Source organism: Eutrigla gurnardus (assembly GCF_963514095.1).
Source record: "Eutrigla gurnardus genome assembly, chromosome: 10".
Lineage (NCBI taxonomy): Eukaryota > Metazoa > Chordata > Actinopteri > Perciformes > Triglidae > Eutrigla > Eutrigla gurnardus.
The window spans coordinates 5,411,446-5,435,753 of record NC_139924.1 but is presented as its reverse complement, the minus strand read 5'-3'; the positions used below and the strand labels follow the sequence as shown (position 1 = coordinate 5,435,753).

General features: G+C 42.9%; 3 protein-coding genes across 5 annotated transcripts; 2 read left to right on the top strand and 1 right to left on the bottom strand.

Annotated features, from left to right (window-relative positions):
- Positions 1 to 1,756: 1,756 nt before the first annotated feature.
- Positions 1,757 to 11,951, bottom strand: rtn2a (reticulon 2a). 2 transcript variants are annotated; one of them, XM_084019690.1, is made up of 10 exons: positions 11,780 to 11,951; positions 11,005 to 11,058; positions 10,052 to 10,612; positions 9,213 to 9,422; positions 5,282 to 5,489; positions 4,614 to 4,752; positions 2,946 to 3,015; positions 2,811 to 2,857; positions 2,664 to 2,722; positions 1,757 to 2,485 (listed from the first exon to the last, which is right to left on the bottom strand). In XM_084019690.1, the coding sequence occupies exons 1-10, from the start codon at positions 11,808 to 11,810 to the stop codon at positions 2,410 to 2,412; spliced, it is 1,455 nt and encodes a 484-aa protein (XP_083875816.1). In that variant the 5' UTR covers positions 11,811 to 11,951; the 3' UTR covers positions 1,757 to 2,409. The 2 variants fall into 2 exon arrangements, with proteins under 2 accessions (XP_083875816.1, XP_083875817.1); XM_084019691.1 differs by having other exon boundaries at positions 9,213 to 9,419.
- A 1,656-nt stretch (positions 11,952 to 13,607) lies between these two features.
- On the top strand, positions 13,608 to 17,546 carry ppm1na (protein phosphatase, Mg2+/Mn2+ dependent, 1Na (putative)). Of its 2 annotated transcripts, none has more exons than XR_014597846.1 (5): positions 13,608 to 14,321; positions 15,192 to 15,763; positions 16,291 to 16,420; positions 16,973 to 17,090; positions 17,199 to 17,221. XR_014597846.1 is itself a non-coding variant. In XM_084019580.1 (5 exons), exons 1-5 carry the CDS (start codon positions 13,913 to 13,915, stop codon positions 17,512 to 17,514), a joined length of 1,332 nt encoding a protein of 443 aa, XP_083875706.1. In that variant the 5' UTR covers positions 13,610 to 13,912; the 3' UTR covers positions 17,515 to 17,546. The 2 variants fall into 2 exon arrangements, 1 of the variants encoding a protein (XP_083875706.1); XM_084019580.1 differs by lacking the exon at positions 16,291 to 16,420 and adding an exon at positions 17,397 to 17,546 and having other exon boundaries at positions 13,610 to 14,321; positions 17,199 to 17,313.
- A 3,042-nt stretch (positions 17,547 to 20,588) lies between these two features.
- On the top strand, positions 20,589 to 23,583 carry LOC311020443 (amino acid transporter heavy chain SLC3A2; the record flags this gene model as incomplete). The annotated part of the gene is made up of 9 exons (XM_084020466.1): positions 20,589 to 20,964; positions 21,807 to 21,971; positions 22,059 to 22,159; positions 22,245 to 22,322; positions 22,392 to 22,447; positions 22,528 to 22,723; positions 22,816 to 22,923; positions 23,006 to 23,068; positions 23,157 to 23,583. The coding sequence occupies 9 exons, from the start codon at positions 20,589 to 20,591 to the stop codon at positions 23,544 to 23,546; spliced, it is 1,533 nt and encodes a 510-aa protein (XP_083876592.1). The 3' UTR covers positions 23,547 to 23,583.
- Between the last annotated feature and the right edge of the window lie 725 nt (positions 23,584 to 24,308).

The following is a 24,308-nucleotide window of genomic DNA, read 5'->3' as shown; positions in this document are numbered from 1 at the left end:
AAGAAGACAACCTGGATGTCCATTCTGAACCCGACACACGAAGTCCTGAAATGTCAAACCTTAGACCACCTGACCTACTTTAAGTTAGCCGGGGGAGTCTGGAAAGGGCATCCAGGGGCCACAAACTGTGGCTGCTGGAGAATCCACAGTAAGACCAAACCCCAGCTCAGTGAAGGGACACGTGTATAAGACAGAGACACATTCAAAGGTAACTCGTCCTCTGATTGGGTAGTTTTCAAAAACTATCAAGTGGCTGAAGTGATCCGGTTTCCCAGTCCCAAACCGTCGGACAAACTTGGAAAACTTAAATAAAACTAATTTCTTGACTTGTGTCGCCCCCTGGTGGTTGACAAACAGACCCGTCTTACTGATTTAAAGGTCCCTTTTATATCTAATGTTGGGAATACAACAATAATATGGTAATTTCCACTCATAAGATAATTAAAATAATTATTTATGTCCAGTTTTGAAACTATATCTATCCATCTCTCTGATAAAAATAGAAAAGGCAGTTTATTTTTCCAAGATTTAAAATATTTTCTAGAATACATAGGCTACTCAGTATACTAGTATTATACATGTAACAGCTGATTGTGTCTGTTTTACTACTAACTAACGTATCTTCCCTGTATCCAGCAAATATGAAAACCTCAGCATCTGGTGGTCTAGAATTAGTGAGACGGTATTACAAAATGATTTCAGTTTGACTACATTAACATGAATTCTTCAGATATAATAGTTTGATAAGAGTGATCTCAGTTAATTATCCTTTTTCTATGTGCCCAGCTGTGTGGATAGATATTTTTACTCTGTAATTTCACTCTTATTTAGCTAAGAGTTTATTATTTAGCGAAGAGTTTATTGTTTACTCTTTGTTTACTTTGTATATTTATATTTATATACGTTTTTTATAAGCTGCTGGATATCCAATTTCCTTGCGGGAGTCATCCCAAAGGGATCAATAAAGATAAGTCTAAGTCTAAGTTTTCTGCATTTGCTTTGCTTAAGAAATGCAAGACAAAAATCTAAATGTGTTTTACTGCCATAGGAGGCAACATGAACATGATGTGTAAGACTAGCAGGCTATCATGTTTGGGTTTTACTGAATGGCTCAATCCTGTAACCATAACAATGCTTTCACTGCAGCACAGAAGTAAATCAGGAAACATGTTGGTGAGAGCTTTTAAAGCAACCACTAGAGGGAAACGTGGAGCTGTAGATGATCCTGAATGGTTTTTATTATTCCTAAAATGGATCAGTTTACAATTCTGTATGATACCTTGTCATGGTGCACATCACACTTATTGTACACGTAGAAAACGCTGTTCTCAGGAAGGCGATGGTCGGGTGATGACAGGCGGTTTGCTATGGGAGGAGAAGTCGATGTTGTCTGATAAGTACTGTGAATCAGATCATGCACTTTAACCTGCAGTTAGAAAGGCACCTGCTGTCATTCACTCCCACATTCATTCACAAGGCCGGACATGTTCACATTAAGAGCTGAGATGGGTCTGAAATCTTAGTGCTTTATATGTTCAATCCATTCGTCCTACAACCAACACCGACACCGTGAGCTTTTCTGATGCTACGCTAATAAGGAACTTCCTCTCACGTGATTAACTTCTACTTATAATACATGTTAGTTAACGAAGCAGAATCATTCCCACTGGTGTAAGCGACATGAGAACGAAACAAAAAATGAATGATCATGTGAATGAAAGTGAATGCTAGAAGAAACAGAAAGCTGAGGAAAATAAAGAAGTAATGGGACTTTAATTGCTTGTAGTAACATTTTCATTTCCAGCAAGCTGTTTGCAAGAATTACACACACACACTCATACTAGCATACACACACACGTGCACTCATACTAGCATACACACAGAGAAACAGTCATGAGAATGAAATGCATTCAGAAATGTACATGTGCTGACACATGCATCTTTAATTGCCAGTGTTACGGCTGCCATGAATAATGATGACCCCTGTTTTCCACCTAAACAGCTGAGTAGCTGTCGTTGTGGGAACTCTCCATTCCTGTTCTCAGTAGCTCATTTGGACTACAGCTCTCAATCACTAAGACACTTCTTGAGTCATTTGTACAAATTAAAAACAGCGAATGTTCCCGCCGTGTCGTTTCCATCTCTGACGTCAGCAGAGTCTCATCCAGGATTCATACACCTTGATTACGTTTTACCCAAATCCCGACCTCCAACCCCCCCCATAACTTAGATACAGTTAAGAGTATAAATGTGTGATCCTCGTCATTGTCCTTTTAAGTAACCTCCCTTCCCGTCCCTAGTCTCTGGAGCTCCGTTCTCTGGATCTCTGAGCTCAGACTGCTGGGTAAGACATCTGAGTGACAGCCTGCGACTCTGGGAGCTTTTCTTTAAGTTCTTGTCCATCAGTGTTTACTGGGTTTTGGGTTTGGCGCCACCAGGGGTTGGGTCGGGAGGAGGGCCACCACCCTGGGCAAGTCTTTGAAAGCTGTGGACGATAAACAGAAAAGTAGTTAGGACAACACATTTAGGATCTATCCCAGACGCTACATTTTTGGTTCTGAGCATGTTCCATTTGATTATAGTGTGACAGACAGTTGAACGCACAACAGCAAAATACCAGTGATGATGGCAACACTGTTGCCAGAAGGTGGCGCCATACTCACATGTCCTTGACGTTGTCAATGTGGGCCTGGATTTTTGCAAAGAAGACGTCCACCTGCTCCTGTGACGTAACAGAAATGCAGAATCGTGTTTATGGATATGGAAATAAAGGACGCATTAAAGTGACTGTATAAATAATTAACTATTACCTGGCGTTGCTTGTAGAAAAGTGGTAGAGAAAAGAGAGCGATCATACCTGGGGAAGAAAGAGAGAATAGTTAACATGAAAGCAGTTCAGTATCTGAAGAGACTCCATATTTCCAGCAGTGAGATGGATTTCTTACTGATGATGAGCAGAGTAAGGCCATTGCACAGTTTCCCCAGGTACGTCACCAGGTACATCAGAACCAGGAACTAAGACCAAGAGAAAGAAGTTTAACTCTCATTAATGCATGTCTGCAGAAAGAAGTAAATCATGCAACAGTTTGGCATAATGCAATCCAATACACGATCCAAGCTGACATCATTTTCTCCTTGACGAAGAAAGGAAAGAGCTCCAAATCTGAGACTCCCAATATGGGTGTCTGTGTCTCCCCAAATATCTCACAGTGTCACGGTGCTGTACGGGATCCAGTGTTGCCCTGATATGCCCCCCCTGTCTCAGATGGAAAGAGAATCCAGCTCATCCCGGCGTCTCTGCGTACCTCCTCCCCTGTGTCAGGCCGCATACCGGCCAGGTCAGGGTTGAGCCCGGGAGGTCCTGGGATTTAGGGGGCTCAGTCAGCTCACACTGACTCCCCACTTACTGCAAATGTGTTAAGTCTGTCTGGTCTCAAACTGCTCCTATTAATTACTGAAATGCCACAATTATATTAGGTTTTATTGGAACTTAGTGCTCATATATATATATATACACACACACACACACACACACACACACACACACACACACACACACACACACACACACACACACACACATTGAGGATTTATTATGGATTTCTTGGTTTTGCAGCTATAGTAATAAAAGTTTTTAGAATTATCGAAAGAAAAAACACTTTAAAACACAGTTATATGAAACTTATCCATTACAAAACTGTCATTTAAAAGATCAGGCATTAAAAATGATGCTTGAAATACTATACCAATGAATGTACAGGACACTGGTCATAAATCTGACACTCGCTGTGACCTTTTCTATGGATTAGTGTGAAGATATATTGTTTCTCTATATAGTGATATTGATATCTGCTGTGTGTTCACACGACATTATTATGTACCTTCTATGAGGTTTCTGCACACGTTTCTACATGTTTCGACATATAATAAATAATACTAACGTCTGTATTATCATTGGTTTATCTATTCACTTTAGGCAAACATTCTTTATGTGTAATGTATTAAAAAAATATTTTATACTGCAGGGACATCCTTTCTTATACAAGATTACTCTTCAACAATGAAAAACTTCAAGTCATTTTATATGCAACAGTGCGTACCTATACATCCCATCGATACAAAAAGGTGTAGGAGTGTGGCAACATACTTCGGGTGGTGGCAAGTGATACAGAGAGATGAATCTACATGTAAGTTTGATAAACATTAAAATAATGCGTTAGCTAGCGAGAGAGGTAAACCTGAGTCTGGATAAAGAGCATAGATGAGAAGGCCTCGTCTCCATGCTGTCAGTACCAATTCAAATCTATTTGAAAGGCTTTTATTTTGCTTTCCATATGACTACCAAAAACATGTCGTTGGTGCTGACAGTTACCATGAGTGATATTGTCCTAATTTCGGAGTCATCAACTCTAAACTGCAAGCATAATGAGAGAGACGGTTGGCATGGCGATGCTGTCATCTCCAGTGACGGAGGGAGGGAGATGACCGATGATGGGCAAAATGAAAGAATCCAGAGACTGATGTCTGGGTTAATGAGGGGGAGAAGCTCTCGAGACAGAACAGCCTGCATAAATATAGAAGGAAGATGAACTTAATTTGTTAGCTAAGCTCACCTTGATGGACTCCAAGAGGCTCCCAACAAAAAAGAGTCCCTTCAGAGAGTTTACAGCAGACAGAGCCATGACGATGGCCTGCTGCATATACTGGTCAGCGTCCTCCCCACTGAAGCTGATGTCCAGGTCCAGGTATGACCTGAGAGAAAACGAGACAACAAGAAGTGGACATGAGGTGCAGAAAAAAAGGAAGACGAAAAAAATAAGTCAGTGTCCACAGGTCAAAAGGCCCAAGCGTTGCAATACACTAGGTCAACACCAGGCTTTTATAATCAAGTTAGTCTATGCAGCTGTCATGTCATACATAGGAAGGGCTATCACTGATCAATAGTTAATTAAAGTGTACAAAAAACAGCATAAAAACACACATTTGCATACAAACAATGTATTACAATGACTACCTGACTGAACCTCAACATAAGCATGCTAATAGAAACCCCACCCATTAATAACCAATATCAGAGCCTCTTAATATTCATTAATTGGATGACAGCAAAACAAACAATATGTGAATTATAAAATGCAGAAAACGATTTGAATTTGGGTTGGAAAGGGTTGTGATAACATGAACTCAGGTTCTTGTTTTGCACCGCTCTCTTTAGGCTTTTAAGAGAAGCTGGAGAAATGTCCACTGTCTTTCATGAATAAATAAAAGCATAGCATCTTACTTGAAGGGATGTTGTCCGTCCCCCCAGTTGAGGAGGTAGAGGACTTGGTAGTAGATGCGTACGGAGATGGTGAAGCACATGACGGCCAGGGAGACTGTGGAGACCACAGTGATAATGCTGAGCTGGAACAGGGACAGCAGGCCGACCACTAACCCTGTTAGGATCATGCCTGTTCGCTCCGTGTCCTTCCAGTAGATCAGGTCCATCACTGAGTGGAAGGAGGAAGAGAAAAGAAGGTGAGAAAAAGAAGGTGAAAAGAGTAGAAAAACCAGGGGGGAGAGACGGATAATGAGACATTTTATTTTTCATTCTGAAACATTTTGGGTCCTAAACCAGTCTAGAGGATTATAATGATAATACTGTTGGTACTTTATCAATCACCCAATTTGTGAAGTCATATATGTGTGTAAAGATCATAAATAAGCTGGTTTGTATGAGATGTTCAAGCTGTAAGCAGCTGATAGAAACGTGATTTACTGCATCCCTTCCTGGTTTTAAAAGAGGTGCTGCAGGAACATCACTCAGCCTCCAGTCTGTAGGCCCACATTCATTTTTTGGAACTAGTTGAAGGAAGAGTAACAGGAAGTTGTTCTGACAAGAGATAGGAAGTGGAAATGAGTCCAGAGAAGTGGCAGAGCGGGAGATCCAGCCTCCAGCAACGGAGAACACAGCAGATATGAGGACACGTCAGGCTCCGGCTAAATTTAGACCTCAGATGAAAGAGGCAAGCGAGCGGGTGAGGAGAGTTTAAATGCAGCCTTTCACAGCACCTGCTGACAGACGTCAGGCACTCGGCAGCCCCTTTTCTTTCCACACCCTGTTGGTGTCGCTCTCCGTCACCCGGCAACAACTGCCTTGGAGGCCGAGGCATCCGTAGAGTCATGCATTCACGAGTGGACAACTTAGTATATGCAGTAGAAGACATGATTTCAAACATGTTCTCTTCACATAACCGCATGATCCTCTATGAACGACCATGACACATTATAAAACGTGCTTCTTCTGTGTTGTGTAATTACAGGGTGCATAGCTGGTTGTGCTGGTCATGCAGTGAAATGCTAAGCCTCAGCATTAGAATAAAGGGAAGCCTCTTTGAATAGAGTGCACTGACAGCAGGTGGGTTAGTATTTATAAGCATCGCTGCACACAATTAATACCTATGATGCCCCTGCATGCAACACACCTGTCCAACGGGTTTTTTATGTGCTGCTGTCTTTCTGGGACAGGGTTGCTCAGCACATCGTGTCAGAGTAAGCGAATCATTTAATGAGAACAAAAGAAAGACACCAACACACAGAGGAGTCGCTTAGCTTAGCTTAGCATGAAGATGAAACAGGGAGATGCCTGTTAGCGTGGCTCTAGCCAAAGGTGATAAAATCCTACTACCAGCACTTTTAAACTATTTGACACTTTGTATGCTTAATCAGTACAAAAACCAAAGTGTAAAAATGATGTTTCTTGGTCGGATGCAGTGCCACCATTTTCACACTTATGTACAAACAATAGCTGCATCATCAGCTAGAGGCTAATACTGATACTGATTGGGTATCGGTTAAAACAGGCCGATCATGTATTGGATACATGATCCCTCTCTTCCACACACTGAGGCATACAGCTTATGAAAAAACACGGGTATCGGATCAATACTTGGTGAAGGCCCAGGTATCGGTTATGAAGTAGTCAGATCGCTGCATCTCTTTCATAAATGTCATGTTATATTCTGTTACACTTATGAATTGTTGGATATAATAGGGTACTATATGGGGGTAATATATAAGGGAACCCTTAGGGGGAAGACTTCAGACTTCCTGTTTCTATCGCCATTTATATCCTACCTGAACTCTGGCAGTTGTACTAACATTAATATAGTTCCAGTGTACTTCGTGTGCAGCTGTATCAGCATATCAGTAGCTGTGATGACACAGCACATTACTTAGTAATTGGTGAGTATTACTCACTTCAGTTTCACATTCTCTGTACAACAACCCAATCGAAAACCAGCAGAATTGACCTTTAGTGTAGTGATCTGAAGAGGGAATTACTAATCCATCAATGAATCAATTGATCCAATTAAACAACCAGCCAATTAACCGATAGGGACATAAATCACATGGCCCATGTATATGATGAAATCTCATAGTACTGCAGTGTGAGATGTCTCTGCTCGTGCCAGCTCTTCAGCCTAAAGAGGAAACACTAACATGTAAGAGAACCCAGCCGGCAAAGTCAACTATCTGCCAGAAGCATGCCACCGCACGCCACTTTACAGTAATTTGAATTACGGTCACTAATTTAAATGAAGGCTACTGATACGGAGACTACATGTGAGCAGCTCATCAGTTGAAAGCCAAACACACCTCTTGCCGACGGACGCTGCCGTCTCCGGAGACTCTGCTTGTAAAATGATCAAAGAGAAACGCTCAATTTCCCCCTTCAGTCTCCTGATAGTCCAGCGTCCTCACCACCACACCACAGTCACAAAGCTACACAGTCCACTACTAGACAAGAAATGGTATCTTCAACCCCTTTTCTCTGTAATCAAACATAGCTCTATGCAGTAGCTGACAGCCAGCTCACACAAATGTGAGCCAAAACCTAAACATAGTCTCCACAGGTGTCTTAAATAATCCTCTTTTCACTCCAAGCGCATGTCCTCACCTTTACTGGCCATTTTGGTTGCTGCTCCAGCGTTTCCCCTCACACCCTCTGTCCCTCTCTCCGTCCCGCTAAACTCCCCTCGCCCCTCTGAGCTGTTTTTGGCCACCCTCTGCTCGCTCAGCAGTCCAACAGCCTGACGGCCCAAAATAATCTTGTTCGCAGCACCGCCCACCTCTCATCAAGACTCCAACAGCTTCACACATAAAGAGGCGTTTCACGGCAATCTCTGCAAAATCTCAAAATCACCAGATCTTCTTCTTGTTAATGCAAACGTTCTGAAGCAGAGAGAATTTAAGGTATTCCTTTGAACTCCGATAAAGTTATATAAAGTCGTGCTTATGTTCATGCCCTCGAACACCTGAAACGGGAGAACCAGGGTTTATTTTCTCTTATGCTACCAAGCCAAACTTTTCTGTGTCACCACTACGGATAATAAATAGATGAGGATTTTCTGGTGATGACCTCACTTTTTCTAGTTTAGGAGCTGTAAATGCTGTTGAAATTATTTCAAAATTGTCCAGCTTTTGATATTTGACAGTCATTTTGTGTTAGACACACATTTCAGTCTCCAAAAAAGCATTGAGGTTTGATGCAGCAACTAAAACAACTACTCAGACCAGAAGATCTGGTGTTCCAATTGATGCATCATGTGAGCTAAGTATTCGGGACACCCTAAACCCTGTCATCGGCTGGGCCACACATTCATCAACGGTCTGAGGGTTTACTGAACCCCCACATCCACTAAAATAAGTCAGCTCTACTCTGACTGTCTGTGCACTTAAAATGCCAACACACTGGAAGACAGGGTGTTATCTCCCGCTTTCTTTGTGTCTCAAACACTCCTACATACCTGCCACAAACCTGCATATAAAGAAACCACACACACACACACACACACACACACACACACACACACACACACACACACACACACACACACACACACACACACACACACACGCGCACACACACACACAAAGTGCAATGCAAAGAATGCTTTCCCCACAATTAGCCGATCGTTCCTGAAATCTCGGGAGAGAGTAACTATGGAGACTAAATGAACAGGCAGGACTTCCTGTGGAGGGGGGGGTGGGTCTATCTTTGTCTGCCTGCACTCGAAGGCCCATGCTGTAAGCGAAATCTGATATTTTCCTTATTTAAAGTATTGATTAACAAGGTTAGCAAGAGGATTGCGCTCAGCTACAAGACAGACAGGGGTGGGAGGAAGGTGGCGAGGCGAGAATATTTTAAAATACGGATGTGAATCTTGTACCTGTTATGTGGGTGCATACTGTCGGATCCTCTGATAAGTTAAGTGCTGATAACCAGTGACTGCTGACCAGCTGTTCCTGAGAGTTTCTACTAATGGCAGCTGACGATGCAGATGCCGGCCCTCTGGGTCGCACGGATGTGAGCAGCGTGACTGAAATGGTTTCCCTGGTGACGGGAGACTCTGGCTCGGGGGTCGGTGAGGCGGCTGCTGCTGGGAAACAAAAGATGATTTCACTGTCACGATGACATCACCACTGTCTTGCTGTACGTGATCAGCTGAATTTGACTACATTACATTTGATAAAAACACAGTGTGCCACAGTAATTGCACAAAAAATGTTCCAGATGTAGGTCAAAACAAGTGTACACATTTTCTTCAGGAAATAGCATTCTGGGAAATATGAACTAATTATTCACTATCTATGAATGGCTCTTTTGCCACTTCCTATCCTGTTACTTACATTTTCATTTACATTTAGCAGACGCTTTTGTCCGAAGTGGCGCCCTTGCTCAGACCAAACTCATCTTGAAACATCACTTTGATCTCAACTACACACCTGGAAGTGTGACTGATATTGAAGGGTTTTGACGATATTGTGCTGACATGATCTGTCCACGGACAGACAGGCAGACAGATAAAGACACGGCACAGTACTCCTGTTATAGGAGCACACACTCTCTCTCTCTCTCTCTCTCACACAATGTGAAAACAATACCAGCCACAAGCTGTCGCAGCTGGTAAAATTAATCTTGTCTTGGGCCCTCATGAGCATTCCTAGATACTGCTTTTCCACCACACAGAATAAAACAAGGTCTTCACACATTCCTCCCTTTTCTTACCCTGAAGTATCTGTGGGGGGCTCTGATGCTGGGAAGACGCAGACTTGGCAATCTGGGCCAGACTTCTTGGAGACTCCTGTCTTTGGATTCCTGCGTCTGTCCCCTGAGGTTCTGGGTCCAGATTTTGGGGCGAGGGCTGGATTGTAGTTTGTCTGTGCTGCTCCCTCCTCACAACCGCACTCGCCTCCACTCTTTCCCGCTCTCTCCTCTCTGATGCCTCATCTTCTTCCTCTCGACTGAGGAAGGCATGTGGGTCCCAGTCTGCGTCGGGGGAGTCCAAAAGTGTTTCCAGGGTGTCGGTGCGGAACAAAGGACTGCGACTTCCCCGAGAGCTGCACCTGCGTCGGTCACGGAGGTGTCGCGAGGCTCCGACCGATTCGGCCTCTGCGATGGCTATGTAAGAGAAAGTCAGCTCGGGGGAGTTCTGGCGCGGCGTGCCCCAGATGGACGGGGATGAAGCCAATCCCTCGTCATCATCTGGATCTCCATCTCCCCCCTCCTCATCGTCAGACCACTCTCTGGCTGTTTGCAGCTCGCACATCTCAGACTCCTCATTTCCGCCTGAATGAAGACAAAAATAAATCAATGTGGTCACCCTAAGCAAAGTTTATTGAATTCTAGAGACTCCTGCTAACCCTGTGTAGTTCAGTGTCATACGAGGAGAGGGATAGAAAGATAGACAGACATGGCACATGAAAGCAGCCAGGTTTTGAGAAAAAGATGTGACATCTAAAGTGAATGAAACCCTCTTTTAATAGTGAATGAACATGTCTTCTTCCAAAATGTAGCTGTGATCAAAAATGTACTTCTGTGGTAACCCATGCTAGTGTTTTATAGATGAGAGATGTTCAGATGTATTCCTCAGATGTTATGTTCAAAAGAAAAAGAAGCAGGGATCTCTTATTCTTGTAAGTATTGTGAGGCAGGATTGGTGTCACGTGTCTGCTTCGTACCGTCGGTGCATGGAGGCGTCGAGTCTGGAGTGGACGCCACAGAGCCATATTCCTCTGGAAGAAACCAGACACAGTTTTACATTAAATATTATGCATTATATATTCATTTTAGTGACATTCATATCCATTCTAGGGTGCCTATCAAAAAAGTCAACACAGGTTTATTAACGTGATCTGATTAATAACATAAATAAACACTCTCACTCCTTACAGAGATGAACTGGCAGCAGTCAAGGCCTGCACTACATTACATGATAGCCAGCATGACATGAGCTAATAAATCATCCGAGTTGCAGCGAAGGATGCAGCATATTCTCTTCTGAGCATGTATGACCACATGTACATTATCATATACCCATTTAATGTAATTACAGAGAATATCAGGTCGGTACTGTGACCAGATCTAAAATAAAACGCAGCACAAAAGAAGCTTTGAGGGGAGAAATTACTTGCATTCTGTCTGCCTGCAAAGCCCTCTTGTAAACAACCACATAACCATCTGAAAATCAATGGCAGGCAACGACAACAGCATAGGCCTCCCTCCGCACTGCATCCGTCCACTCAGCCATGTGTTCATTAAAGAATTGGAATGGAGAGTAGGCAGGGAGGGGAGGAGGAGCTGAACACATACGATGCTTACAGCAGTTAGCAAGACAAGATGCTGAGCTGGGATATAGAAATATACACACAAAACGATGGTGTGTAGTGAAATAAACATATGCAGACCTGCCACACGGAAACACAGATGGACACAGCAGAACAAAAGCAGACTCACGGCAGTGGGAGAATCCTAAAACCTGGCCCATACTCCATCAAGGCATCGCTGGGCCCATCCAGTCTGGAAGCCCCCCCCCTCCTCTGCTGCCGGAACTCACGTCCTGTGGATATACTCTCTCGCTCTTCCTCCTCCTCCGTCGTCTGTTGAGCAGCTTCCTCTCTCTCCTGCCTCCCACTGCTGTCACTCAGCAGCCCCGCCCTGCCTGCCTCCCTCCGCCATCCTCCCTCCTCTCTTCCACCTCCTCTCGCATCGTTTTAACTGCAGCTGTAAGAACGTGCGCTACAGCAAAGGGAGAGAAGGAAGAGCGTGTCCCTGTGTCTGTCTGAGCCTGTCGTCTTCTCCCATTCATAGCTGTTATGCGTCCCTCATCATGTGATTCCATCTCCGGATCTTATAGGGGCAGACTGCAAGAGAAGGAGTAACAAGTCATTAATAATGTATAACATGAGCATCCAAAACCTACACAGAGATGGACAGGCTAAAGTCAGCTTCACGGCTTACCAGCATATAAGGTTAATAATATGTATGTATATTTCACAAATAAATTGCAAATATACAAACAATCACAGCTAAATAGTTATAAAAGCCAGAGTATAAATAATGCACAGACTCAACTCCAGTAAAAGCTTTCTAAAATGGAAAGTGAGACATGCGCAGTAGTGAAACGTAGGGGGCAGCAGTGTGTAGATGTAGAAAAGATGCTGCCACAGACGGTTCAGATCATTATTAATGGAAAATGGTTAGAGGAGCAAGAGCTTGTGTGGCCTCTTTTGACTAATATATTATTTCATTTTAAATAAAGCATCAAAGACAATGATAACGAATACAGCATTAAGATGTTTAAAGCGAGACAAAGTCAGTTACAATTGAATTCATAAGCGATAATATGGATCTTTGCTCAGCTCAATACACTCAGGGGGTTTGCTGCTAAAGCCTTACCTGGTCTGGTACGAACAGTAGCTTTTTATGGCTAATGTTAGCTGATGCAAACTTTAGATAGATATTTATCTGTATCTAAAATGACTGAATCACAGAATCATAAAAAACCTATGCCAGTGAGCTCGCCGCTACCAATCAGCTAGATCTCCGTTGAAGCATCACATCTAATTTGACAGTTCTATACTAAACTACATTCTGTGCAAATCATTTTGAATATAGACAACTTAGTCGCAGGGCAATCTAGTTCTGTGTCATCCAATTTGTCTTAATGAAGGTAAACAAACACCAGTGACCTGGAACACTGACAGCAGCTAATAAAAGCTTTACGTAGTCCTACTTAAAGCTGGATCAGAATAAACACATATAGTCCATAACACTGTTAAACCTCAAGTGTTCCAGCATGTAAACCCGGTTAGGAGCTCCAAATACACAGCAGTTAATGAGATCAGGACACATAGCTGTCGCACAGTGACAACACGGAAGTCAGAGCAAGTTGGACTGTCACCATATAACACACATTTAAAAAGATTTTAAAAAGTCACTTTTTATTCTGTCTTTATATTCCATTTAAGATGTGTTTTTCTACAGTGACTTCTCTCCAATAAGAAAAAAAAATTAAGTTATTTGGATTGAGAATGTCCTGTATCAGAGACATACAATCTATTATAGGATCCCTCGGTGCTGTTGTAAAATGCTCGTATAGTAATCCGTGTAATAATGTGTGTGAACACAGGTCAGCTGGGCTGCCTTGGAGGCCAGGTGATTGCCCAGCAGCAGTACATGGACAGAGGGAGGGGAAGAAGCAGTAGGTGGGGGCAGGGCAGAGGGATAAATCAACAGAAATAGCTAAGCCAATAGAAGAGCAGGGCTGATACAGGACAGCTAAAGAACAGAAGGAGGGAAGACATAATACAGGAAGACAGAGAAAGGAAGACACCTGATGGTCTTATGGTCAAATGAAAAAAGGACAGAAGGATTCTCCCAACCACAGGCTAAAGGATGGCTTTCATATTTGTCATTTAACAAGATTATCTTTATTTGAGGTCACTTTTTTTTACCTGCTTGGTGTGCCGCGGTTTAACTGTTGCGCTGGACCTGCTGCGGAAAACACAGGGTCGGAGGAGGGCCACCAGGAAGAGACGGGCTGCAGCCAGGTCCAGCAGGAAGCTTGAGCACAGGCTCCGCGGAGCGATGAAGACGGCCAGGCGGGCCAGCAACGTGGAGGTACCCTCCTTCCTCCGCCAGCTGGTCAAAGAGACGGAGAAGATGGTCACCTTCTTCTTCAAAGGAGGGACCAGGGAAACGGTGTCTGGGGAGGAGGACAGTTTGGATGAGGAGGACGACGCCATGCCGAGTCCATACCTGGATCGTCCCATCTTGGAGAAGCACGTGTCAGAGGGGGGTTCTCGGTCGGGGGTGAACTACGCCGTGGCGAGCATGCAGGGCTGGAGGGCTCAGATGGAGGACGCCCACACCTGCATGCCCGAGCTGAGAGGAGAGCTGACAGAGTGGGGATACTTTGCTGTTTTTGATGGACATGCAGGCACCACAGTGGCAGAGTACAGCTCCAAAAAACTGCTGGAGCACATCCTGGCAACAGGTACAGAGCAATTAGTACACACAAGATTAACATGATTATTTATGTGGTTGTTTGTTTGAAAGGAAGGCATTTCAATTTGTCATAACAACCAACTCTCACAGTTTAAACGCTCTTGCTGTTCTCCATTTACACAACAGAACCTTCCAAATAATGTAATGCAAGATCACGTAAAGTAGAACCACTTTGGCATATCAAAAGTTTGAACAAAGTCTTCATTTAAACTGAAAACGTACTGAATTCATTCATTTATATTCCCAATAAATATGTTGTGTTGCTACCACTGCTTCTAACTTTTGCTTTTAGCACGATAGATATGTTTTTGAAAAAAGTCCACGAAGGTTGCAGATTAATAATAAACGAAATGAATTAGGTTTAAGGGAGAATTTGAACAAGCCACAGTGTTTTTAAGTACTAAAAGTTGATAAAAATGGCATCAATTAACGTGCATCAATTTTCAAAACACTTGGTCCTTTTCTTTAAAGCACCTAGCAAATAAATGAAGAAGGTTAAAATCAAAAGAAAGCAGAGATAAAACTTATATTCAAATGTCAAGTTTAATACTTTTAGAGCTGTGAATTGATTTATTAGAAAAGAGAAAATTAACAATCATCATTACATGAAAAGGCTTGAATATTCAGTCTGTAGCTCTTGTGCCATCTATGATGGCCAGGACACTTAAAAAAAGTAAGTAAAAATAAGTCCAGTTTGGGGTTTCAAAGACCAAAGACACAAAACGATCAACACCGTTGTGTCGGCCACAATGATGGTAGTGTCTTCTCTGCAGCGTGGGCCTCTAAACAAACAACACGGCGGTGTCAGCATAGTGTGAATCTGTCTTAAAACCAAATGTTTCCCCCTCATTTCCCACAGGTGGGATCAAAGCAGACGAGGAGCCCGAGCAGGTGAAGGAGGGGATCCGTGAAGGTTTCTTGGACATTGATCGCCACATGCACAAACTGGCTCGCCAAGACAACTGGGACCGCAGTGGTTCCACTGCAGCGGCTGTCATGATGTCACCGCGACACATTTACTTTATCAACTGCGGGGACTCCCGCACGCTGCTCTGCTGCAACGGCAAGGTCGTCTTCTACACAGAGGACCACAAGCCGTTCAACCCCAGAGAAAAGGAGCGCATCCAGAACGCTGGGGGCTCCGTGACCCTGCAGAGAGTCAACGGCTCGCTGGCCGTTTCCAGAGCACTGGGGGACTTTGACTTCAAGGAGGTGGACTGGAGGCCGCAGACAGAGCAGCTCGTGTCGCCGGAGCCAGAAGTGTATGAGCTTGAGAGGACGCCCGAAGACGAGTTCCTAATTCTAGCATGCGACGGTGTGTGGGACGCCATTGGTAACGAGCAACTGTGTGCCTTTGTGCGCAGCCGACTGCAGGTGTGCGATGACCTGAGGGAGATTTGCACACAAGTCATTGACCTCTGTCTCTATAAGGTGAGATGTCAAGACTACGATAGTATACAGACAATGTGCATCAAACAATAGGAAAGGGAAATGAAATGACGAAAGATCCGGATACATTTGAAGCTGATTGGAATGACTGAATGAGAAACAACCTTTCAGATTCAGCTATTTGTACCAGGAAGGAAGAATTAGTGGAAAGTCAAACAGAACATAGCGTTTTGCCACTGGAACCTGTCAAACCAAAACTAGGGATGTTATTGATTGAAAGGGGAATAAAACCAATCTAATCAATTAACAAATGTGATGATCAGTATCACAATAGCATTGAGGTTCAATATCCAGTCCTAACCATGACACAGGTGAATATCTATATACAAGACAGAAAATGCCCTGTGATTATTTTTTGGATTCATAGTTTTGTTTTGTTTGTCATTCTAGATTCTCAGTCAATCTTGATTTTAAAGTATGAAAGTTATCTTTCATGGTTTCGACTGCAAAATATAATTTAAAAAAATAGTATGAATCTACTTAATTACAGTGTATCTCTGTCGTGTTAGCTCAGCAGAACTGCTACCCATCCCTCTGAACTCAGCTCATTGGATTACAGCCGGTGGATTTATGAATGCTTTACATTAAGAAGGGGCTGTTGACAGCAGGTGTACGGTCTCTGTGAGGAAACCTTGTTATGTAAGTAGACTTCTCCTGCTGGTCTTCTTGAAGCTTGTTAGTAACTGCATGTCTGGACACTGACGAACCCTTAGCAGCCCTATAAATAGCTGCATTAAAGCATCCTGGGACATGGGATAGGAGGGAAGAAATGCTCCACATGGCTCGGATTAGGACCGAATGTGAGTTGACGTGAGCTCAGTGTTGCAGCTCAACTCAGAGTCTTTATCCTGGCCAGGATGGGGTGCTATTTACCTAAAAAGGCTTACTGTAGCATACTGGTGAAGACTGCATGTCCAAACCACATTATATCACTTTACTGTAGATAAGGTGTCGCTACTCAAAACTATGTATAGTTTTGCACAGTTAAAGATACATGACACTAGTGTAATTTATGGTCATTATCTGTTTTTAAAATCTTAAAATGCAGACTAACTAATAGTTATACAATAAGCTGTCAAAAGTAAATGCAATTAGTGACCTCCATCACCGTCTACTTCGCTTCAACTTTAAATAAAACTAAATCTGTGGCGCTTTCAGTGAAACTCTTGATATTTCTGTCTCCCTCTGCAGGGCAGCTTGGATAACATGAGCATCATCATTGTCTGCTTCCCAAACGCCCCCCAGGTGTCACAAGAGGCACTGCAGCAGGAGGCAGCGCTGGAGCAACAGATCGATATGAAAGTGGAAGGTGATTCGCTGCCTAACAGTCAGCAAAACCCCCACAAAAAAATTATCTACACTTCAAACTGCTGTTAGCTTGATCACTTACCATATTGTTTTGATCTCCCCTTTACAGAAATTATCCAGATGATGAGGTCCAGAGATGAGGACCCTGACCTTTTATATGTGATCAAATTCCTGGCTGCAGAAGAGATGCCAGGGCTCCCACCAGGAGGAGGCATTACCAGCAAGTGAGTCCCCCCTACAAAAAAAAAACAAAAACCAAAAAAAAACAGATCCGTTTGTCACAACACGACTGTTTATTGCTTTGCAGGCGAGACTGTATCATCTCTTCATATCAGAAACACATCATGGCTGTCAAATCTCAGGAGCCCATGGTGAGACATACACATACGAGTCACACGGTATTAAAGTTTGATGTCATTAGATGACGCTGATTAAAACATTCTCAGTCATCTTCTTACCAAATGATTGATTTTGTCATTTACTTTTTCACTTAACTGTTGACATTTTGTCTGTAAAAAACATCTGAATACAGTGAACAATCTCCTGTGTGATTTCCTTGAGCCTGAGGTGATGTCATCTTTATGAAACAGTCCAAAACCCAAAGCTATTCCATTTACTGAAATTAATTAAATCAACTTAATGTAAAAATGAATTGATTAATGGAATATGAAAACACATGTTAGGAATAACTAATTGCTCTTGAAATAGAGTAAACCAATAAGTCATAACCCTTGAGTTTTAAAATTATATAAAAGTACTTTTTGCTCTTTGTAAGTATCCTGGTAAAATAAGAGTTATATAGTCTACAATGTGCATATATAATGTTGGTAACATTATTGCCTTGTGACGTTTCAGGACGAAGGATCGGAGGAGGACTCAAACTAAAGCCGTTACCATGGAAACAGAATCATCACCAGCTTTACGGTCTCCATGGAGACCAGTTTGAACAAGAGACTTTACATTTTAGATGAGCACTAACGAACGATGATTCTTTCTTTAATACATTCTCTTTGAGCTTTGCTTTATGGCCTATTAAAGTGAAATTTAAATCAGATACCCACTGTGTTTTTGTGTGTAATATGGGCACTATACTTATATTTAAGGAGTATTTAATAATACGCAATGATAAAGTGCCTGGAGAGACAGTGATACATTACTCAAACAAACTTCTGTACAAAGCAACTCATTTGAAATGACTGTGTGTTTGATACTGTGAACAGATGTGTGGAAAAGAAATGATCTGACAGTCCATATTCTAAAGCAATAAATCACTTAAAATCTAAGATCTCCAAAAAACAACTTCTATTTAATGTATGGCCCCACACGTGGACCAATGTGTATCAGAGAGTTTCATAGAATGCAGTACCTCTCAGTAAATAATTAGTTTGCACAATGCTGTCAGGGAGCAAGGGTTACATGGATGGCAATGACTTGTTATGGCAATAACACATACCTCGTTAAACGTGCTTTAACGAGGTATGGCTCTTTAGAGACGATGTGTGATGTCACTGTGGGATTTAAATGGTATTCACATGTACACACCTGTTCATTCTTATACATTTAGAATTATACACATAACATGACGCTTTGAGCATAATGAATATATTATTTGTTGATTATCAAATTATCGTTAGATACATTTTTTTAAATTAACAGTTTTGTCTATAAAATGTCAGAAAATGCCCATTACATTTTTTTTAAAATCAAAGCCCAATGCGACGTCAAATTGTTTTGTCCAACCAACAGTCCAATTTCCAACAATGTTAAGTTATGACCATATAAAGGAAAAAAGATTATTATATAATAATCATTTTATTAAAATAGTATTATATATAATAATAGTATTAGGATATTTCTGATTAAAATATTAGTTCAATTATTTGGTTATCAATATAGTTGCCAATACATTTTCTATCAATATTTTCTGCCAATTATTCAGTTTGTTTCTTGATTTTAATACTAGATTAAAGTTTCCATCTCTCTTTGTCTGCCAATGTCTTGAAATTCAGAGTTTGGCTTTGAATCTACAATTTCATTTAAACACAGAAACCAAAATAAAAGTTTAGGACATTCAGCACACAGACCTAACCCATACAGAGATAAATAAAACACATGCCTATTCCTCCCTTAGCATATCTACAGTATTAAAAATAAAAACCAGTTGGTACAAGTCTAAACCACCACGAGGGACTTAAAGGGCCCCCTTTGGGCCATCATGTGGGTTCTTCACAATGTGTTGCGAGGGTGCGGCTCAGCACCTCTGTATGAATTGACTGAGCAGAGCGTTTATTGGACACGGTGTCCTTCTCGCCCCCTCGCTCCTGACAAGTCAGATCACTCAAATATTCAACTCAGGACGGCACTGTCTAGCTGGCGACGCTTGTGGACAAAGATAAAGAGGAAAACGAGGTGGGAAAGACGAAAAGGACTTGAATCCTCAAACACATAATGTGAGTAACGACTGTGACTGTGTTTGGGTGCTTTTAGATAAACAACACAGGGACAAAGTGGTATTGTTTGAACCTGACCTGCCTGGTTGGGGCTTTTCTTTGATGCAGAGACATACTAGGGAACAAAGCAGCCGTTTAGGCCATAACGGCAACCAGAGGGTTCCTAAACCAGCAACTGTTGCCAGGTAAAGCTTGTATCTGCAGTACAAGATGTTAAGGATTTTAACTGGTCTCAATCCAAACTGTATTTGCCAAGCTGAAATGAGCTAAAACCAGAATCAAGAAATATAAAAGTAAATATAGAAACATCTGTAACTCATCCATCCAATTAAGCATGGCAATCGTGGAAATTCCAGTTCTGTGTTTATCTATAACAAATGTAATTAAATATTGTTCTACTTTTTGTTCAGTGTCATAATAAGTAACTGTAGGGGTTCATTTGTTGCCTCTAAATAATTTCAGTTTGTTCATGAATGCACCTGCTTTGGGAAACTTAAATGCATGTGTTGACACTGCCTGTGTGTGTTTTTGTTATCCCTGTGATAAGACTTGTAAATGTAAATGACTGGGGAATCAACACTCCCTGTTCTGTGAAATATGCATTCTTAAGATTGGCTGCAACTAATATAAGATTATACTAAAATGACTGAGAATCGTCGTTTAAAGTTAGTGTTTTTCAGTCAGTCAGTGATGCTCCGTGTGTCACCTGACCTGTGACCTGTAGCAGCACGTCAAAGCGGTTCATTTAATTGATTGAAACACCTGTATATAAAACAGGTAGTTTAGAGGGGGGTTGGGTGTGTGCGGGTCATGGCAGAGTGTGCCCGTACGTCAGTGTAGACACGTTGAATCCTGCAGCAACATCTGTATCCACCCTGCGGGTCACATGGAGCAGCAAACTGACCAGGTATGGACAGACAGCTAGCTAACAAGCTAGCCAACTAGTTAGCCAACTGGGCTAAAAACAACACAGCTAGCTAGTTTATACTTAAGAAAAGTAATTTAACTTTGTAGTCTAACTATATGTCACCTACCTGCAGTCGCGCAGGATGCCACTGAACGCGGGAGACAACGGCTACGGCAGCGGGGCAGGCCCCGGGCTTTCCGCCAGCGTGGGCGGCTCGGAGTCGGCCCCGCTGCTCATCCCGGAGCCCGAACCGGAGCCCATCCAGCAGTGGCAGCCCCTCACCAAGGAGGAGCTGGAGCTCGCCGCGGGGGGTCCCGGGTGGCGGAAGGTGCGTTGTTACCTGGTGCTGCTGTTCTGGCTGGCCTGGCTGGCCATACTCGCCATCTCCGTCGCCATCATCGCGATGAGCCCGCGGCCGGTTGTGACGCCGTTGACGTGGTGGCAGAAGACGCTGTTCTACCGGCTGCAGCCCGAGCTGCTGGCGGAGAAGCAGGCCGAGGGGTCAGAGGGCATCCATGGTGAGGAGACACCGCCGAGGTCATTAGGAAAGGAAAAGTGTGACCGTCTGCCTCCTGGTGGTCACTTCAAATTTACACAAAATTTTCACATTTTTGCAAATCAAAAAACATGTCATGAGTTTTCCATGCTAGACTACGAACTAGACCCAGCTGTGTTGTCATTTTTGGATTATATAATATTATATTATATTAAGTGTGCAACATGGTAGAAAACTAAAATTCTTAATGCTTTCAACGTTGGTTTTAAAATGTAGGGATTCCATGACACTTTATGGCCCTTATGTGAGATGATACTGTGGCTATTCTCGCGTATATTAACAAAAAAGAGAGAATAAACTTTGGGCACCTGAGAAGTTTCCTGCTTACAGCCTGGTGGGTAGCTTGGTTTCTCAGATATGTTCATAGGGTTACATCCTGTTTCTTGAAGTGTGTTCCAGCTGGCTGATATTGATCCGTTATGTGCTCTCCTGTGAATAAGAACATTCAATCTGACCACAACAGACAAATCTAAATAAGCCTCCTTGACTGAGGGCAGGAAATTAGTTTATCTCTCACCACTCTGACTGTGTGCAGATATCAAAGGGTGAATGTGTGGGCCACCACATGCTTTTAATTAAGCAATTGCTGGTATTTCTATGTATGCATGTGATAAGAAAATGTTTTTGAACCCAAGCAGGGAAAGTTACCTAAAGGTTGTTGTAGAGCAGATAAGAAAACTTAGAAATCCCCATTATCTGCCTCTGAGGAAAAACATGAAACTCATAGAAAAGTATGAAATGCTGTATGTAAATCCAAAGTGTACTGAGATAGAAAGGTCAGTCTAATGTTTAATCTCTCTCAAGCCCTGTGTGAGCAGCTGCCGTACCTCAGGTCCCTGGGTATCGGAGCTCTAATCCTGGAGGGTCTGTTTGACAAGCAGGCGTCTCCTTTAAATGTCAATGGGACCGATGACAGGTTTGGGACTTTGCCTCAGATCCAGCATCTGCTCGCAGAGAGCAAAAAAGCAGGTGAGGGAAGGATGACAACTTCTTTTTCCCCCCCAAACTGCTTGCATAGGTTGACCTAATGAGTGTTTATTTGGGGGGGGCCTGCAGGTCTCAAAGTGGTTTTGGACATCTGTGAACTGAATCTATTGGGACCTCAGGATGTAGCAGGAAACACAGATGAGACCTCAAACCCCTCACCCACAGTACATGTAAAATACACTTCCAGCATGCTACTTAAACATGTCAAGTTCTCAGTGATGCTGGATTTCTTAAAACGTAATACTTTTCCCACAGCATGCCCTCCGGTTCTGGCTGGAGCAGGGCGTGGCAGGCTTTGAAATCTGTGACACGGATTCAGCCTATTCAGAGAAGGTAAAATGACTATCACGTTTTATATTCTAACAGTTTCCACAAACTCGCCTCCAATAAAATATATTTCAGACTCTGCTGCAGTGGAAAGGTGTCTTCAAAGAATTCAGCAGTGCAGAGGAGGAAAGGTACACATTCACTGAATGGAATCTTTAATTTTTCTTATTATGAAATAACACTAAAAGTGGGCTGGTCTGTGTCTCTTCAGGATTGTGGTGGTAAAACAGACTAGCGATGTTCTGCCTCCTCTGATAAACTCCCACCTTCACAACGTCACGCTGGTGGATGTGGTCATGAGGTCCATTCTGCCACCTTCACAACGCCCCCTGTCTGCCATGGAAGTCGCTGACGCCATAGAGACACACCTGCAACCAAGACAGGAAGACATATGGCCCAGCTGGACAGTAAGACGTGCAATCGATAATCCAAAATAGTTGCAGCATGAACTGAATGACATGTATAATTAACTTACTCTTAAATTGACCAACTCCTGCAGGTTGGAGGTCAAGTATCTCGTGAGTTCAAGAAATTACTGCTGGTGCTGGTGATGACTCTGCCCGGATCACCTGCAGTCCAGTATGACGAAGACTTTGACCGAACACAGGTGAAGTCCCGCCTGAGATTTGGAGTCCATCACATTATTTCTTTTTTTTCATGTTACCAAATAAAGCTGTTCTGTCTCGCAGAATGCATCTCTGAAAGTCAGCTCTTCATATGAGGACACAAACGAACCATCAGACACCCATACGGTGAGGAATAAAGCCAGATATTTAGAAATGCAAAGCATTGGATGGGTAGGTTACTGTCTGACACTTGTCTCTTCCATCCCTCCCTCAGGAGAAGGAGAAGCGTTCAGCTGTAGCTCTCTTCACCTCCCTCAGTCACTCCAGAGCGAGAGAAGAAGCTCTTCAGTTTGGCAGTTTCACTTTCCTCCCCTTCAATTCTTCTACGAACTCCTCCTCCTCCAACTCCACTCTTCCCTCATCATCTCCCCCGATCCTGGCGTTCTTGCGCTCCTGGGGTTGTGTCCACTTCCTCATTCTGATCAACGTCGGGCCTGAAGTCCACGCCCTGGATCCCGCCTGGGCCCCGAGCCTGCCTAAAGCTGGAGTGTTCGTGACCAACACAGGACTGGACCGTTTGGGGTCAACAAACCTGGACTCGCTGGAACTGCGGCCCAACGAAGCCATTGTCATCAAACTATTTGAGGCGGGAAGCTACGCGTAGAGCTTCTCTGCAGTCAGTCGTGGGGGGATTTGGGTATCTGGATTTGAGTGTTCCTCTGTCTGACACAGTTGTTTATTTATAAAGGTGTGATTATGTACTCGGAGGTCACTGAAAATAAAATAATGGTTCTGTCTTCCATGTGGCATAGTTTCTGTGAGGATGGGTCCACGTTAGCCCTCTGGAGTCACACCACATGTGACATCCAGCTTCATTACATCATCTAGAGATGAGCTGAGGATGCTGTGCATGTGTCAGGGATAGTTTAAAAAGGTGCTAAACTAAGACATGAATAAATGGCCTCCAGATGTTAAGTTTTCATTCCTGTGATTTAAAAGCTTTTTTTATTTATTTATTTTTACATCAAAGAAACCACTTGAAATGTCATGGCTAATTTCTGAGAACCAATTCTTCCAAACATGTGGCTTGCATGAAGAACAAAGCCACATGTATTGGTGTTGCAATAAGCCTGTCAGTCATGAGCCGCCGACGAAACAAACCACATCCTAATTACTCTAGAATGCAAATTTGGATTCTCTCCAACCCCCCGCAGGGGAACTTTCATTTAGAAACTCGTGTTGCAAAATCAAACGAAGCAAATTACTGTTTGCAACTTCTTTGATTGACATCATATTAACTTAATCCTTTTGCCGCAATGTCGCTGACGTGGTTGCCTGAGGAGAAATGATTACAAATCCATCCAGTCACATAGTTTACCACATAGTGGTGCTAAAGTACCAGCCACCGCACTGCTGCTCTTTGAAC

Excerpts from the sequence above, each read along its gene's own strand:
- rtn2a (XM_084019690.1), bottom strand. The coding sequence starts at position 11,810 with ATGGGCCAGGTTTTAGGATTCTCCCACTGCC. Across the intron at positions 5,490-9,212 it reads AGTATGCACCCACATAACAG|TGATGGACCTGATCTACTGG; the intron begins GTACAAGATTCA and ends CCTTCCACTCAG. Across the intron at positions 3,016-4,613 it reads GCCTCTTGGAGTCCATCAAG|TTCCTGGTTCTGATGTACCT; the intron begins GTGAGCTTAGCT and ends TCTTGGTCTTAG.
- ppm1na (XM_084019580.1), top strand. The coding sequence starts at position 13,913 with ATGAAGACGGCCAGGCGGGCCAGCAACGTGGAGGTACCCTCCTTCCTC. Across the intron at positions 17,091-17,198 it reads GATCGATATGAAAGTGGAAG|AAATTATCCAGATGATGAGG; the intron begins GTGATTCGCTGC and ends TCCCCTTTACAG. Across the intron at positions 17,314-17,396 it reads GGAGGAGGCATTACCAGCAA|GCGAGACTGTATCATCTCTT; the intron begins GTGAGTCCCCCC and ends ATTGCTTTGCAG.